General features: G+C 33.1%; 1 protein-coding gene across 1 annotated transcript in view; it reads left to right on the forward strand.

Moving 5' to 3' along the window:
- The window catches only part of PCLO (piccolo presynaptic cytomatrix protein), a 381,893-nt gene that overhangs the window by 319,789 nt on the left and 43,301 nt on the right, over positions 1–18,803 (forward strand). Inside the window, 4 exon segments of the mRNA XM_040260713.1 lie at positions 1,300–1,393; positions 2,617–2,688; positions 4,234–4,414; positions 6,021–6,215. Of these exon segments, the coding sequence (XP_040116647.1) occupies positions 1,300–1,393; positions 2,617–2,688; positions 4,234–4,414; positions 6,021–6,215 (542 nt within the window).

Consider the following 18,803-nt stretch of genomic DNA (forward strand, 5'->3'; position numbering starts at 1 on the left):
TGGTCAACAGAAAGGGCCCATTTCTCTGCAACAATGCCCAACAGCATGTTGCACAACCAACATTTCAAAAATTGAACAAATTGAGCTACAAAGTTTTGCCTCATACTCCATATTCACCTGACCGCTCACCAACTGACTACCACTTCTCAAGCATCTTGACAAGTTTTTGCAGGGGAAATGCTTCCACAACCAGCAGGAGGCAGAAAATGTTTTCCAAGAGTTCGTCAAATCCTGAAGCATGGATTTTTATGCTACAGGAATAAACAAACTTCTCGGTGGCAAAAGTGTGTTGATTGTAATGGTTCCTATTCTGATTCATAAAGATGTATTTGAACCTACTGATAATTATTTAGAATTCATAGTCCAAAGCCATAATTACGTTTGTACCAACATAATAGGTTTGTTTTCCAGGCAAAAAAATTAGGGAAAAGCCAGTGAATGTTAGAGAAAGGTTTGGTCAGTGTGGGTGCCATTGGCTCATAGCAAATAGCAGTGATTCCAACTCCATTGATTGATGCTCAGTATAGATGTTTTGTCAAACTTAATTAAAATAAGTTTTAAAAATACTCATGCTTAAACATGTAAAATATAAGCTTCTAACTGTTGATCAGAGGGCATTGAAGAGTCAAGGACAAACTCAAATGGCCCAAGTTATAATGAATAAAGAAAAGTTTTGATTTGGTTTATCATTTATAACAAGGTATTGACAGAAACCAAGAATTTATATTTAATTAGGATTGTTTCATAACTGTATTACTGTTTTACTAAAAGTGTCAGAATATACTATAAATATAAGATAACAAATGTTCATGAGATCTCAGCTATAGCAACTGCCATTTTTCATCCTTTCCTCAGTCAATACAGTTATTATAGTTTTTTTATGGAAAAAAATTGAAAAACCATTTGGCTTTGCCGACATGATCACTTGGAAAACTATTAAATACCAAATTATTATTTATGAGATAAAAATATATTGACATACTGTATAGTTCATGTAATTATCTCACACATTCAGGAGAGATTAAGATTTCTAAAATTGTATTACAGTTAGAACACCAAAAAGCTTTTCTTTAAAAAAATTTGACCTTAGGGAAAATAAAACTAAAGTATTCCAAGATATTTTTAAATTGTTTTTGTACAGTCAACTTAAGATATGGTTTAAGACATCAGTATGATGAGATGATTACATAGTGATTCAAAACAAAGTACCTTTAAAAGTCTGCATGCCCTTCAGGTTGACTATGAAGTCATCAGTCAAGGTGAATAATCAAGATAACTTTTTCTTTTCTTCTAATTCAGTGCTGAGTACAAGAGAAGGACTAAATACGTTCAGAAAAGTCTTAATCCTGAGTGGAATCAAACAGTGATTTATAAAAGTATCTCCATGGAACAGGTATGCAGCTCTTATTTTCTATATGACAGATTTAGGCTAATATAAAAACAGTGATGATAAAATTATTGAAATACTGTGATTTATGTCAATTTTGCTATATAAACAAAAAAAATAGGTAAAGTACATATAAGAATTGTAGCCATAAAAGGAACTGGGTGCAGTTCAAAGATATGGTAAAAGAAAATGTGCACATTTTGGCAAAATAGCTAAAAAATAAACACAATAAATAAGATTGGTAGATCATTTTCCATTGATTATTTCAAAATGAAATATTTAAGTAGAATGGGCTCTATTATATTTTGAGGGAGAATATTTCCAGCTGGCACATCATGACATTTATAAACAGTATAGAGATACAAAAGAATTGGATACACTGAAATGAATTATCCCATCAGGCAACATTTGGGAGATCGTCTTTTCTCTAAATTGAGGCTCAATAAAGAACTGGCATTGTGGAACTGAATTGTACAAAAGAAAGCATGAAGAAAACTAATGTAAAGGGTTATCACCAGAAACAGAATGACTCTAGGCAAAACTGCATCAGTATGTTTGTGAAAATCTTCATAACTATACATGATTTACAGAAAATAACTGATGGCTTATAAGGATAAATTAAGAGAGATGAGAATACAAATAAAATAGAAAGAAGACATCCATGGAAACAATTTACAAATGAGTTGTCTTTCAAAGTGAGATTTCTAATTTATCCTCTGGAAGATTTCTAATTTCACTGTGAAATTGAAGCTGGATATCAATTATAATCTGGGTTCTTGAGTTGAAAATAAGTTAAATTCACCTGCAAAAATAAGATAATACTACTAATGTGTTTTGGCAATATACTGAGACAAAAAATTAAAATCCAAATACTTTATCTAAATAACCTAGACATTTTTATGACCTATGAATTTCATGTGTTAAAGAGTATATATAGATTCTGCTTTGACTTTTAATAATGGGAGGGGGCAGATAACAGGAAATAAGTAAAAATCACCCTTTTGTTTGCAAAACAGTGAGGTACCTTATGATCAAACACTTGGTTGGACCACAAAATGATTGACAGTTTACATAATATTTAATGTAAGTATACAGTTTTAGATAAAATTAAAACTATTTTTACTTAAATAGACAGAGTACAAGGAATAAAAATAAAAGGCTCTGTTATATGAGTATAATGAAAATTTATAATGAGAATGAGGTTAATAACATTTTGATTTGAACTGTAGCTCAAGAAGAAAACGCTGGAGGTGACAGTCTGGGATTATGATAGATTTTCTTCCAATGACTTTCTTGGTGAGGTGAGCCTATGGTTTCTTTTATTTTTCATTTGCTTCATTATAAGTCTTTATTTAAATCCTGATGGAAAGGAAATTTCTTAAATGTATAAAGTAACCATTTCTGGATAAAATTCTTTGGTGAATATAATTTATTTTCAAACTGACTCTTTGAATAGATGAATATTTGGAGAATTAATTTTTACTTTACCACTTCATGTACTTTATAATTAGTTTTCAAGGTGAAATATTAATTGTTTGATAGAAAGTTATATAATCATGTTGTGAATCCAAATGACTATGTTAAAGATATGGGATAAATTTATTATAAAATGAGCTGAATTTTTTCAAATGCATTTTGAGGTTATTTAATTGCTGTTCCTCATTGCATGTATGAATGACTTGATGTGACAATTTATATTCTTATTTAAGTGTCTCACAGAAAAACCTCCAAATATTTTAAGAAGCAAAGCTAGAAGTCGAAGAAAACAATAAAAACAAATTTTTTGTAAATCACAAAGAATGTAACCTAATTATGAAATCTGGCAGGATGGTCAGATCATGTGACTTTTTTTCAAATAATGTTTTAAAAATAAAAATACATATTTTTGTTTAGTGATCTTTGCTTAAAGCAGAAGTTATGAATTGTTGTTAAAAAAAATAAATCCTCTCCAAAAATATATAATACCTAGAAAATATGATAGCCTTTTGATAGAAACAGTAGAAAACAGTTGCATAGTCTTCTTGTTTGGTTCCTACATCTGTACCTCTTTCCTATTTGAACTTCACCTACAGGCTCCACGTGGAATAGCCACTTGGACTAATCTTGGTTTTAGATAGGACTACTCTAGAATGTACTGTTATATCTGATTTATGAGCCTATTTCAAAGAGCTGATTTATTGAAGTCCTGATAATTTATTGTTCACATAAACCTAAGGCATATATCCATTGTGCTGGTTTTCATTTTTTTATAGTGATCAAATTTAAGATGCTAACTACTGTAAAATGCACCACTGTTTATGTACCACTAAGAAAAAGAAAACGTTGCCAGTTAAGCCATGACACAGTGCTTTCTTTTCATAAATTGTTGGTCATATCCCTGTTCTAAATGTGAACTGATATATTTTAAAATAGATGGAATAAGTTACTAATTGAAAATTAGCCATTCTTTTCATTTTGTCCCTCTGGTAACTAAAATTAAACAATCTCCAGAAAACTGCTAGCCAAGTTTAGGACTAGAATGTGTCCATTTAACAAAAGAAAACTTTATTTCATGTAGAAATTGACTTGTAATCTCTCTTTTTGCATCATCTCCAAATAATTTAATTAATAGTCAGAGATGTAATACAGTTCAATTTAACCAAACATTTGTAAAGCATTTAATATGCACAAGACATTGTTCCCAATACCATAGATGAAGAAAAATGAGGAAGCTAGCCTCATCATCCTAAAAGATATACTATATCCTTGACGTATGTCCTTGAATAAATTTCAGATCACAGAAAAAATTAACAAATGAATTGTAGATTAACCCATAAATTTCATTCACTTACTGCATTTTTTTTCAGGTACTGATTGATTTATCTAGCACATCTCACCTTGATAACACGCCTAGGTGGTATCCACTCAAAGAACAGACTGAAAGCATTGATCATGGCAAGTCCCATTCCAGTCAGAGCAGCCAGCAGTCCCCAAAGCCATCTGTCATCAAAAGCAGAAGCCATGGTATCTTCCCTGACCCATCCAAGGGTAGGAAATATTTCAAGTAGCAAAACTCTTGTCTATTTGTTCACTCAGTATCTTTCTGAATATAAGTGCCTGTATATTTAATATTTTTGAAAGGTTGGGTTCTACTGGGAAATATTTAATACAATATCATGCAAAGAGTGATGGATATGGAATCTGGAGAAATGGACTTTAGTCTCAAATCAGCCCATAATTAAGTTGATGCCTTTGTGATCTTCACCACTCTGGTTCTCTGTTTTTGAATCTGTAAAATGGAGAAGGTTGCGTTATATGAGCTATTGGGTCTTTTCCAGCTCTCAAGATCCAGGATAATATGATTTTATAAAATATATTGGGGTATTTCATAAACAAAACATAAAAATCCTCAACAGTACATTGACTAGACATAATCATCATTATCATCTTTGCATATTTCTTCTAATTGCTTATATCCCTATTTTTCATATATACATTATTCATTATAAATGTAATGAATACATTATAATACATACAACTTTCCATTTTGCTTTTTAATTATATCAAAAACTTTTTCCTTATGTCATCAAAACAATTGGTATGCTGAAAATTACTTAAATCTTTCCTAAATAGTGGATTCAAATGCATTCTGTGATTTTTTTTACTATTATTTTTTAAATTGCAGCATCATACACTGGGTTTGGCAGTATGCACAGTTTTCTCATTTGAATAAACTTTTCCATTGGGAGGTTCAGTAACCAGTTACCCTACAACACAGCGTTAATCTTCTTCATAGACTGATTTACTGCCTGTATGAGATAACCATGGAGTATCTTTCCAGGATATGCTGAGTTATTTATAAATATTAAATAAAAATTTTTATATTGTATCTGAGTATTCCTTCCTTTTTTGCCGCTTCTCAGGAAGTACAGCATAATTGAAAAGTGGTTTTTTGCAATTTGGGTCGGAAATACAAATGTTCTACAAGATGAAAAACTGAGATTATATCCAAAGGCCACTGAGTTAATATGATAAACCACTGATTACAATATGTGCTTATAGATTACTTTCGAATTTTATATATCATTTCTGGATTCCATGTAGCCAGATTAACTCTGCCCTGATTGCCATTCTGAAAGATGATCAGTATAAAGACCTCTCTATATATAGCTGCCATAGTAAATGTGTGATCCTATACGTACAGTCATTAAAATCACCTGAGATGATGATAATACCATCTCCACTTCCAAGTATCCCAGTGACTCACACCCCTTCCTCCAGGAATTAACTATCTTTTTTACTTAAAACTCCTCCTGTAGCAGTGTCAACCTATTGCTTCTTCCCTGGTCTCCACTAGAATTAGCAGAGTTCCTTGGTAAAATTATAAGTCAAGATATTCATTTACATGAGACTACTTCGAATGTATTCCTCTCCTCAAACCTCTCTTCCCAAGATTACCGTCCTTTCGTCTTTCTTCCCCAAAACTGTCTCGTACATGTTGAATCACATTGCTGTATGGTGAGCAGTTGCACAGATGAGCCAAAAAACAAACAGAATTAACATCAGTCTTAGACGGTTTCAAATTGTGTGAACCAAGCTTGACAAGAGGAACGCTGGAGCAACTTTAACTCGTGTTTTACCTTTTTGTAACCAGACATGCAGGTTCCCACCATTGAGAAATCCCATAGTAGTCCCGGTAGCTCGAAATCCTCATCGGAAGGCCATCTCCGCTCTCATGGACCATCTCGCAGTCAAAGCAAAACCAGCGTCACTCAGACCCACCTGGAAGATGCGGGGGCTGCTATAGCCGCTGCCGAAGCCGCTGTGCAACAACTCCGCCTTCAACCAAGTAAAAGACGCAAATAAATTCCTCAGCATGGCAGCTTAATGTTCATCTGTTGCCTTTCTTTCCTGCTGTCTTCCCCCATTTGCTTTGTTTTTGGTTTTCCTTACTCCCTCTGTTCTCTGTCCCTTTGTCTGTGTAGGACAGTATCAATACACAAATATTCCGTTTTTAATTTAGGTTTTTTTTTTTTTTTTTTAGTTTAAGTAGACCAAAAATAAAACTGGCTGTTTCTCCTTTGTCTCTACCATCCGTCCAACCTGGCTCATCGTATTTGGGAGCTGTGTCTGTGATGTTTGCAGGCAAAGCCATGTTGTGTGTCTTTTTTGTGTGCCTGTAAATAGCCTTTAGAATACAAAAATTATAAGCACAAGTGACTGCCAATTTTCCAGGCATTACATCAAAAAAAAAAAAAAGCACACACACACAACTGTTTGAAACAGACTAGCAATGAGATTCTCGCCTCTGAAAAACACTAAACAATTTTAGACAGAAGAGTAATGTGACCAACAGTCAACTTCTAGAACCTAGGAGAAATGGAAAAGACATATCAATCTTAAAAAGTTTAATAAATTGTGCATGTGAAATGATGAAGATTTCTGTGTGAGAAACTTTCTAGACTTTTGAAAAAAAATCTATGAAGAAAATCATGTTTCTTATATTCTCTAAAATACATAGTATTAATATATGTACAAGTGTATGTGATGAGACTATGTCGTCACCTCATTAAGGAGCACAGTTGGGCCCATTCAGTTGGATCACACTTTGTTTATGATTCCAAAAAATTTATAGGATTATTCTTTTTTTAACCATTGGAAATCCTTTGAAGTCAAGATATCAACTAAAGCATAACAAATCACCCATCTTAATCGCTGTAATTTCAGTTGATAACAATGATACAAGAACTTAGTAAGTACAGAGACTTTGAAAATGCCGGGGCACAGTTCCTTCCAAGAGGCATCAGCCAAACAAAGGAGATAAACGAATGTTCTCCCCATCTCCCAAAATCATCATTTCCAAAGAAACAGCCAGTTTTAACCCCCTTTATAAAGTGCTGTGCATGTGATGTCATTTCGACATTTGAAAACATAACTTAATTTCAGTAGAGCAAAACATCACTTATGTTTGCATGAATGACATTCAAGCTGGTTCCATCTGAGGATACATACTCTGGGTTTCCATTTCACCCACACTGCCACAGCAGCACATAAAAGCGGTCAGTCTAATCATGCCAGGAAGCAGCACAGACACAGCATAGCAGGAGTCTTCCCCATTCAAAGAACTCAGTCTGATAATCTGCCTCCACCAGCCAATGGCAACCAAGACCAAAGCCAGCTAGCCCTCAGGAAGGTGATGTCTGATGGACCAGTCAAGCCAGAAGGAGGTGAGCAGAAAGGCGCTATTCAAAGTACACAGCAAGAACATACCCCAAATTTAAGGCCCTCATCTTTTAATTTTTAGAAATTGTCTGATAAAGTATGTTTATCCCCTTTTTAATGTGCTTTTGTGGGCATGGCATTTCAGGACTTCATCATCACCGTGTAAGTCCCAAAATCAGTTTCATAATATATTGATTATAGTGATTTGTATTTTTCTATGCACTGAGCATCTTTTGACTTTTGTTGGGAAATAGATTAACAGTATTCATATTGCAGAATGGAATGCATGCTACTAACCTAATCTGTTCAAGCATGACTATAAATATGTTGCACTGTGATAAAAATTTAAACCACTCACAATTTGAATTAGCATACCAGTTGGAATGTAGATAAGCTTTTGTTGAATATTATTTTAAGTGTAACTTTTTTAAAAAATTCAGTGAATTTTGGAAATACCTAGAGGAAAGTAAAGGAAAAATGTTAATGCGCTCATTCACCTTTACGTGGTAAAAGTTCTCTCTTGATCCTACAAACACATTTTCCATTCATGTTTCCGTAGTTGTCAAGTGTATCAGTTGTGTTGGGCATGTGAATATACAAGTGCCTGTGTAATAAATAAAGTATATTTATTTCATTCATAACCTGCTGGGTTCTGAGCAATTGTTATATGATACAGTTTAAAATGAGTGTGTCAGTTTTTGCTTTCTCATTTGATTCCTTGCAATAGGGAATTCAGAGTTTCTGCTTCGTTGCTAGTGAGAGCTATAATGATAGTATATTGGGTTGCAGGACAAAGTTTCATGTCAGAAACATTATAAGATAGATGGGGAATTGTTACCAAATAAACATACCAGAGCTTACATAAACATGTAAATAAATGATGGGGTTGGGCTATTCTGTGATGGGGTTGGGCTATTCTAGTTAATGCTTCCGCTCTTTCTTTCTCCCACGTCTGATTAACTTCACAATCTGCTCAGCTTTCTGGATAGAGGAAGACAAATCTGATAAGCCTTGCTCTGGGCAGGCACCTGGACTTGATTCCATGGCTCTGTTAGGAAGGAAAGCAAGTTACTATCAGTTCATAACTTGACCTCAACATTTGTAAGATTTTCCCCAAGAAAGAATGCCGCTCACTGACAGTGACAGGGATCAAACCAGGGTAATTATTAAATGATGTTCATTGTAATTCAAATGTGAATTTAATTGTAATTCAAAAACATATATCAAAGAAAGGTTTAAAAAAAAATGTTAGCTGTCCTTAAGTCCCTTCCAGCCCTAAAACACTTGATTTTATTATTCTGTACTTTCCACAAAACTAAAATCAGGCCTTGTACTTTTCTTTCTGCATTTCTTTTTATTCTCAGAAAACTTAAAAATTGTATATGCTTTTGTCCCAACTAATCAGATATTTAGGAGCAGTGGAAGATTTGTGTGGCAGTACAAAGGACATGAACTGTGATATTTCTTGAATTAGCAGGGAATTAAGGAAACAACTTAAATATTAAAAGACAATTCTGAATATACATTTATTCAACCCAGTTTATAGATTATCACCAAAGGACAATTTCCCTTTTCTAGTTAGCCTTACTAGTACCTTCCAAGAGTACTTATCGTTCCACCTCTCACCTTTTCTTCATCAAATAAATAAGTCAATTGATTTCTTACTTCATTTTCTTACTGCAAATATTTCATAATTACAAATGTCACAGTAGTCAAGTGCTTCCCTTATTTCTCTCTGTTTTTAATTATCTTGTTGTATTTCTATATGATATTTTGTCTGAGTTTTTTTTAGATATGGGTTTTTAAATTTTTAGCAAAACGTGTTTCTCGAGCATTCATAATGCTCGAATGAATATTCTCATATATGTTTGCAGTAGTTCTTCACGTAAAAAGTGCTTCATCACCCATTTTCTCATTTTATCACGCCTAGTAGGTGAGGGATTCGTTGCAGATATTCTCATTTCTGTTTTCTGAATGGCAGTTGGAGAGTCAGGGGGCGACATAACTGATAACACTTGGCTGGAAATTGTCAGAGTCGGCAATCTAAACCTGGTCTTATAACTGTGCCTAAGCTTTTGCTTTTTAAATGCATTGGCTCCTTTGAAATCCAACTCTCCTGATTTCACTAAAAACCATGGTCATTTGCTTATTTGCTATTTACATTCAAGTCCTTACCAGTGATTAGAGGTTGCTAGAAATGATGGCGGAATACAATTTAGACTTGCTTACCTACTTGATCCTCTTTTCTGAAGGCTGATAATTAAGCTGCCACCAACCAGGAAAATAAAACCTTCTCACTGCACAAGCCGAGTGCAGCAGTAAGCAGTCTCTGCAGAGGAGGCTGTGTGCACATCTGTAGTCATTTCTATCAAGGGTGGCGAAATTGTCCCTAAAGAGCTTTTCATATATTTTTTGTAAGCTTCTCAGCAGATTTCCGCTTGAAGTAGCATAAAATATGGGTCAACTATGAACTACAGAGTGAGCCAGAAGGAACCTTTTCTCTCCCTCCGGGGTTTAGTTGCATGCTAGGAAACCTGCAAGGAAGGACTAGACAGATTGTGCCAGCTCATCCTGATACCTAAACAACTCTCTGTTTGTATTTAGAAATCCCTGGAGATGTTTTTTTTCCAAGCCAGTTGGTTTGGTTGAATACAGGCCTGGCCGTTTTAGAAGGTAACACCAACCTGGGAAGAGAGTTTTAAAAATAGGTTGTTTTTTGAAACCATACCAAAACTAAAACAAAAGTTCTTAAAATCTTGAAAATTAACTTCAGTTGCTATTGAATATATTACATTTTAGGGACATTTGTTAATTCCTGAGCTACTTTTGTTTGATGCTCAGATTTTTAAGTGAGCTTGAAGTTTAGAAACACTGATAAAAGATGGGTAGAAATATCCCTCCACCCTGGGCAGTAGAACTGTTGGGACAGCTTGGAGACGCTAGCTGAGAAGAGAAATCATTGACTGAGTTGTGTGAGCGAACTATGATTGAGGGTCCCTTGCTGTGGCTGAATTCAGGAGAAAAGCCTAAAGCTACTTCCACAGACCGCTGCTGGAAACTCCACTTTCCATAAGGCTCCTTTGCAGTACCTGTCAAAGAAGAGTTTCCTTTCCTTGTTGCCATGGTGAACTCTGACTAAGCCATCTCTTTTTGAGACCTGCTGTCTTGGGCGAGTGGTAGTGGGTGGCTGGGTTGGGAAACAGGGTGGGAACTGGGAGTGGAGGGAAGTGTCGGTTACAAGGGCAGCAGCCGATCAGTGGTCCATTCTCTTCTGGCCAGAAGTAGATGGTCACTTTTGGTCAGAAGGAATTTGGCATTCTCTGTTTCTGGAAAGGAAAGGGTCCAAAAGGAAAGTGAAGATCAGAAAAGAAATCAGAATGAGATCATTTGGAGGTGAAATCATCTAGAATGTATGCAAGAGGTTAATAAAAACAGACTTTATATTCTTCAGTTTACTGTGTTTGTGCAAAAATAAGAAAGAAAGGCAGAAGAGAAGAGCTTTAAAAATAAAACTTGGGATAGTTTAAAATGAAAACAAACTGTGCTGATATGAACACAGCAAGTAAGTAGCCAATAGAAATCTAAGAGAATCAAACTGGATTTCAGCTTTCAAATTTTTCGGCCTGTTTCTCTTGGGGCAAGGGTTTTGTTTTGTTGTTGTTTGTGAAAATCAAAATGTTCTTCTAAAGCTTTGTGTTTTCTAAGAGTTTTCCGTATTTTCTTAGACTGATTGATTATGCATTTTGAAAATTCTGTAATCATTTAACATTTATTGCCAGAAGTATCTCTGCTGTACATGCAGAGTCACAGACAGTAAATATATAGCTCTGATCCTATGACGGGGCCTCTTGTGGATGGACCTTCCTTACCAAAGGTGAATTCACTGACCTGTCATCACTGGATACTTTTGCTTTTTTCTGGTAGCAGCCATGAGTTCATCAAGCCATCCATGTAAAGAATTACTGGTTCATACCGAGGATTCACATGTTCATTTCATCTGACATGAATAGTGAGACCAACTGGCCGAAGTATCAAACTTGGCTTCAGCATTGCGGTGCCTCTGTCACATGATCTAACTATGGGCCTGTTTGATTGAGCAGAACTATTAACATGATCCAAGAAGAGAAAGGCCTAATTTTTAACATGCCAAAGTCCCTTAAACGCTATTTATGACATGTCTTTAACAAACTTAACCTAAGTTTTTAAAATGCAAATTATTTTACTTTAGGTTTGAGCAAATTTATTTTCAAAAAGGTAATTTATCAAATTACCAGCAGAGAACAGGACCCTGAGGAAATGAGACAGGCAAGTAAATGCTGATGGAGGAAAGAAATGAGAAGCATGGAGCATGAGAAGGCTGATGGGAACACAGTACGAGATCCTAAACAGAGGGTACAGTCTGAGCTTGGGGCTGGGAATGTTATTACCCAGGTAGGTAGGAGGGGTCGTGGAACCAGGGGAGAGGCAGAGGAATGCCAAAGGCACTAGGTAGCTACTTACCAATGTTGCCTAATTCCAGATATCTATCCATGAATTACTTGATTTTTTTCCCACTTTTCATCTGAGTATGTTATATTATATAAAATGTGATATTCCACCCATTCTTGTTGTGCAAGATAATCTTTGAGGAGGAGGGGGATATGAGGATGGGATAGGGTGAAGGAATCTTTACATATAATGAGTCAGACAGTGAAAAGTAGCCTTTTTTATTTTATTACTTTTTTGAATGTATAAATATATATTTCAGTTATTGAGGTACCAAGTACACACTTTTGGATATTAAATGAAAACATATCAGCAATATTTGATTGGGATATTGAGGTTTTTACATACATAATTAGGAATAATGTAGATATAACCATAGCTTTATACCTCAGTGTGTTTTAAAATACTGAAAAATAAGTTAATTGATAATTTGAACAGAAACAAATCAAAATAATATTACAAATCCATCAAGAACAGATAAACTTTTAAGAAGAAAATGCTTGATGAAAGTTAGGAGGTAGGTGTCTATTTTTAAACATAAGAAAGACAATAGAATAAATTTTGCTTTATTCTCAACACAGAAACAAAATCAACTTTTCCTCCTTGAGACATTTCAAACTAAAAACTGCATTTTTTAAAGTTCTTGCCGGTAATTTTTTTTTTCAGAGTTCTTATAGCTTTTATTTTTATTTAAAAAAATTTTAAGTATAATTAATTTACAGTGTTATGTTAGTTTCTGGTGTACAGCAAAGTTATTCAGTTACACACACAGGTCATATCTGACTATGTGAAATGAGCTTGGAATCTAGAGAGAGAGAGAAAGTATATTTTTTAATACTGAACAAGTCTAATTTCTTTCTGTATAGCAATATATATATATTCTTTCTATACTTTTAATTTGTTGTGCAGCATTGTCATTGCTACTGACATTTGTTAAATAGCTACTTTGGCTCCATCCAACTATTAATGTACAAGAAAACTGAAGAGACTTTATGTAGTGAAAATCCATCTGAGGAAGAATTTGCATTATTTTATGCCTGCCAAATTTCATTATTTACTCTGGGTTTCTGAGTAACATAAAGTAGATTTAAAAAAAAAAAAAGAAGAGACAAGCAAATTTTTATGACACACATAGTATTTAACTCAGACCTTATTCCTCTAAAGTTGTGAAGTTCTGGGTGAACAAATTCTACAAAAGTTTAGAGAAATTAAAAGAATGATAATATCAATAATAATAAATCTTTTCAAATAAGGTGATACAACTTGATGCTTTTTAGTATAGAAAGTAAAATTAAAAGTCACCATAGAATGATTGTCATGAGTATACTGGTTTAAGATGATTGTTGAAGAAGGCTTGTGCTAACTGCTTTGTTTCTTTCATTTTCACAGTTCATACTTCATTTGCATCACTGTAGATCTAGACCAGTAATTCTCAAAGTGTGTCCATTGATCACTAGGTATTCCAGAGATCTTTTCAGGACTCTACAAGATCAAAAAATTCTTAAGACTATTAAGATGTTATTTGCCTTTTTCACTCTCATTCTTTTTGTAATATGCATGAACTTTCCCTACATTTCCACGAAAAGGCACAATATCATTGCGCTGATGGCTAATGGAAAATGTATTTCTCAATTGTTTATGTTAAGCTATTCTTAATTTTGAATATGATAAATATTGATAGATATAACTCACATAAAACAGAGTTCTTTGAGGAATTCAGTAATGTTTAAGAATGTAAAAGTGATCTTGAAACCAAAATGTGTAAGAGCCACTGCTCTATACACAGGCATAATCATAATTTTTCCAATGGTCAAGAAAGTAGGATAATTAGAAGTTTCTCACAAGATATAATTATCATATTTGTCTCTAAGTTTTTTATACCTTATGTTTCTTATAGTGCATTTCAGAACACTTACTTTCCTTGCTCATTAATGTTAATTTGTAATTTAAGATTGACTATTTTTTATTTTATCTTAATTAATTTACTGGGCATGATTTAGATTAAATTATGATTATATGCCCATATAATTTTGAAGTTTGATAAATTGTCTATCAACTTTAATCAAGTTGTTTCTAGCCTATGGTACAGTCAGAGTATTGTAAAGTTAAATACATTTTATTTCGTGTCCTTATTTTGATAAACTTATTGGAAAAAAATCATTTATAAGTTGTTTCTTTTATATTCTATTGTACCATCTATATTAGTAATTCTACACATTGAAAATTAATTTGGGGGATTAAGTAACAATAGAAACATTGAAGATCGTCACTTTGATTCAAATTTAAGTAAAACTTGAGTTTCTTAACCCTTACCTAATCCTTAACCCTTAAAGATATAATTAAGTATTTTTTTAAATAATTAAATCTAAAAAGGGAATTCTGAAAATATATATTTATCATTTATAGAAAATATTATCTGGGTTACTCAGATTAGTTGCTCATCATTTATTCTCATTCATACACACATTTTTTTTTAATGAAAAGCATGTTTCAGAAACTCTTCAAAGTGTTAGTGATTTTTAGTGAACACAGTAGACAAAAATCACTGTCCCATGAATCTCCCATTGGAGTAATATTTATTGACTAACCAATTAAAGATATGTGGGAGAATTTTAAGAATGACAAAAGCATGAGTTTTCTCTATCTTAAACTGAAATTGAAGAACAATGCAGTTAGTCGATTTAAGTTTATATGTAACCAGACAATAGTATTTGTAGAAATAAATATCTGAAAATAGAATATTGTTTTGCTCTGGTCTGGCTCTCTCTCATGATCTTTACAGTTTACTGGCTTCCCAGGTGGCACTATGTAAGAACCCACGTGACAACGCAGGAGAAGTAGGAGACGCAGGTTCCACCCCTGGGTCAGGAAGACCCCCTGGAGGAGGGCGCGGCACCCCACTCCAGTACTCTTGCCTGGAGAATCCCATGGACAGGGGGCCTGGCAGGCTGCAGTCCATAGGGTCACAAAAAGTCAGGCATGACTGAAGCAACTTAACACGCAACCAACTATAGGAGGAGAGAAAACAATCTATTTGGAGAAGGTCGGAATATTAATGAAATTAATTAAAGACTAGATTCCATGGGACTGGACATGTATTTATCAGATAATTGTCCAGATTCCTCTTTATGGCCACTGACTATATTTGAATGATCATGAAAAATAATACTGAGGGTTTGTTGTAGCATTAGCCATATAAATCAGTATGCTATTATTAATTTCTATTTGTTTGTACTGGAAATGTCTCCTTTGGGCAGGATTTTTATATAAATCAAAATATTTGGATTCTACTTTAGAATAACATCCTTGTTATCCAAGTGTTCATGATCTTAGTGATCAGTTTCAGGATTATGAAGAACATTTTTCAAAAGTGACTATATAATTACTTTTGCAAGCAAACTGCAAGAGACAGGATATTTAAGTTTCAAAAGAGAATATTGTAAAATAGAGATGCCCTTGAATAGTTTTTCTTTCAAATATGATTCTCCTTACTATGAATCTTTTAAAGATTTTTATTGTGTTATTTAAGGGTAAAGATCTTAATTGTGTTAGCATTTTTTAGCACAAAAACTTGCTCCTTGATAAATTCTTTGTTAATTTTGTTTGGACATAGCTGGAATTATAAACTAAATTTATTTAAGATAAGATGAATTAACGTTAATGATGTTTTAATCAAACATTTATTCATTATTTAATCTGAAATTTTAATCCACATTTAAACTTTATTTTAAGTAGTTTCTTCCAAAACATGTTCTTAAACAAAAACACCTTTAGTAAGTAAGACACACAAAAAGGCAACATTATAGCATAAATACAGGCACAGTAGTACACTGGACCATATGGAGAGGGAAGAGTGCAAGCAGGATTAAAAGCTTTATGTTCTTTCTTCAGAAAGATAATAGAGGAATCACATCATCTCCCTGTCTGAAAGAAGCTACTATGTGAATAATATGGAATATTTTAAAGGACATATTTTGATTTTCATAAGCTTGTTATAACTTTCTGATATATGCATACATATATATTTCTGAAGGACCAAACCCAGTGTTAGTGTTAATTTTATCTTCAGCAACCCTGAGAGAGAACTAACAAAATCACCAATAATTTTTCATTTAGAAAATATTGCAGTGACATCCTTCCACTGCCCTTATCCAAGAGTTTACAAATGACCAATATAAAAATTAGAGGTGTCTATTTTAAATACTTTTATTTGTGAAAACATAATTTGGAGGTAACAAATGTAAATAATTACAGTTTGGAGGTTACAAATACAGATAATTGTATTGAAACCACCTATGCCATTTTTCTAGTGTCTTCTTTTAAATTTTCCCTAATTGGATAATGAATATATTGAAGTAAATCAGAAAAAAATTATATTAAATTTCTAAATCCTTATAAGATGCAATATCTCTTCTTAAATTAATACTCCTGGATGGTAGTAGAAACCTAAAAATGTTACCGGACATAATTCAAGGGAAAACCTACCAATAATGCTGGTAACAATGGAAACTAAAATCTGACATTTGGTCTCCACCCAAATCCAATCAGCAAATGTGATAAAGCTGCAAGATCTCTTTGGTAAAAATAACACAAAAGCAACAATAATAATAGATAGATAAATAGAGTGAAAGGTAAAGGAGATAAAATAGAAAAGGTCACTAATGTAAATATAATACTAGCTAAAGAACAACAAAGAAAATGCATGCTATAAGTATATAATTTCAGCAATAGGCAGTTATTTCAGTTCATCATTATACTATTGAAATAAAAGAATTATTGATTGATTTATCTTAATTCCAAACAATTGATCCTAAAGCCCTATACACTGTATCTATGAAGATAATATACTGCATATAGGAATATAATAATAATATATATAATAGGAAATTATAGGCTTACCTACATAATAAATTACTCCTGAAGTATTTAGAAACACCTTTGAGCTAGACCAGGGATATAAAATCAGTGAAAGAATAGCATAGACTTCATACATTCCAAGCACTGAATTCTATAATAGACAACCCTTAATTTGAGAAATTCAATATTATAGAAAACTGGATGAGCACTTTCATTAATTTTGACTAGTCTTGATTCTCTTTCATTAATGAATGTGTGACCTGGAAAAAGTCACTTAAACTTAAAAAAAAAAACAAAAAAAAAAACAAAGGGAACGGTCTTAGTTTTTCTATAAACAAGATGATGGGTCTGGAACTAGTTAACTTTAGAGTCCATGATTGTGCAATTATAAAGCATCCACAATTTTGATCTGACACTTTGAACACGGGTGCTGCCATCGTGTGGTAGGTACAGTGATAGTTCTGCATTTTTTAAAAAATGTATATATAGCAGAGGGGAAATCAACAGAGCAAGCTAATTGAAGACAGATGGGCAGTCAAAGAGACACTACCCTATTTAATAAAGGTTAGCCACAGAGGAACAATCACACAAAATGATGTCTAACCACCTAGCAGCCACAGAAAATGAAGAGGTCAGAGAATAATTCAAAACAGATTGAATTGCCTCACAGAAGATAACATTAATTTACCTGAAATGCCCCCTCAATAAATGAGTCCCAAAATGATTCAACATGCTAGTATTTATTCTTCTAGACTTAGCAGCAGCAGCAGCAGTGTAGACTTATACCGTCACATATTTATCTGATACACTCTTTTTTCTAGTTGGTTTTTGAAAATACAAGTAAAAATTCAAAAAGAAAATAGGCCTCCCAAAATGTAATTCATTAAGAAAATGGCTCCAAAAATGTTTTTCATTATTAAAAAAGTCTCAAATTGAATGTGAAATAAATATTTTCATATGTAATACACAGATGCATAGTATATGATTTCTGAAATTCTGTTAAAGAGTTGGAAGAATGAAGAAATTTTTTTAATTATTAATTTTGAAATCATAATATTATGAAAAGTCATATTTAGTTTTACTGTTTTCAAGTATTATTTTCTACAAGAAATGTAGAGAAACATTATACTGAAATATAAACCAGAGCTTACCTCCTGTTGGTACACCAAGAGTTACAGTCAGCTTAAGTGCACCCTCTAGTACCTCCCATGGAATGTTACCATATGTATTATTCTGTCACTCCAGTTTAGAACTATATATATGTATGTATATATATGTGTGTGTATATATATAATATTCATGATCTGTTATGAATTCACAAGGCTATGCTCTCCCATGTTTCATGTGTTATCATTAAATATTTCTTTTAGTCAAACCAGTTTGGGGGTATTTGGGATGACAAAACATCTGATCAAGTGATCACATTTTTCTATGCAGTATGACAGATTAAAGTTGAATCTCTGATTTTAAAAGTTAACCAAACAAAAAATAGATTACCCAAAGTTTCACTGACAAAGAATATGGGGTAAATATATTTATATATAATATATTATATATACTGTGGTGTTTCTGATATTTTTGATTTGTATCAACACAGAACTGGATTTTTAAAAAGTGAGAAATCTTCTATATCACTCAGATATTTTAAGTTGTTTGGTTAAAGGAAAGAATTATTAATATAATTATCATTATTATAATTTTTACTATCAATTTATTAAATATTACTTCAGCATAGTTCCAGGATTAAGCTTTTAAGAAGGCTACCATGGAACAAACATAGGTAGGTTCTTCTTCCAATAACCACATGAATCTAACAACTACAATTAAATATAGAAAGTGATTATTGCTGTAAAAGGTATATAAATTATGTGCT

The sequence above is a fragment of the Oryx dammah genome, unplaced genomic scaffold (genome assembly GCF_014754425.2).
Source record: "Oryx dammah isolate SB20612 unplaced genomic scaffold, SCBI_Odam_1.1 HiC_scaffold_18, whole genome shotgun sequence".
Lineage (NCBI taxonomy): Eukaryota > Metazoa > Chordata > Mammalia > Artiodactyla > Bovidae > Oryx > Oryx dammah.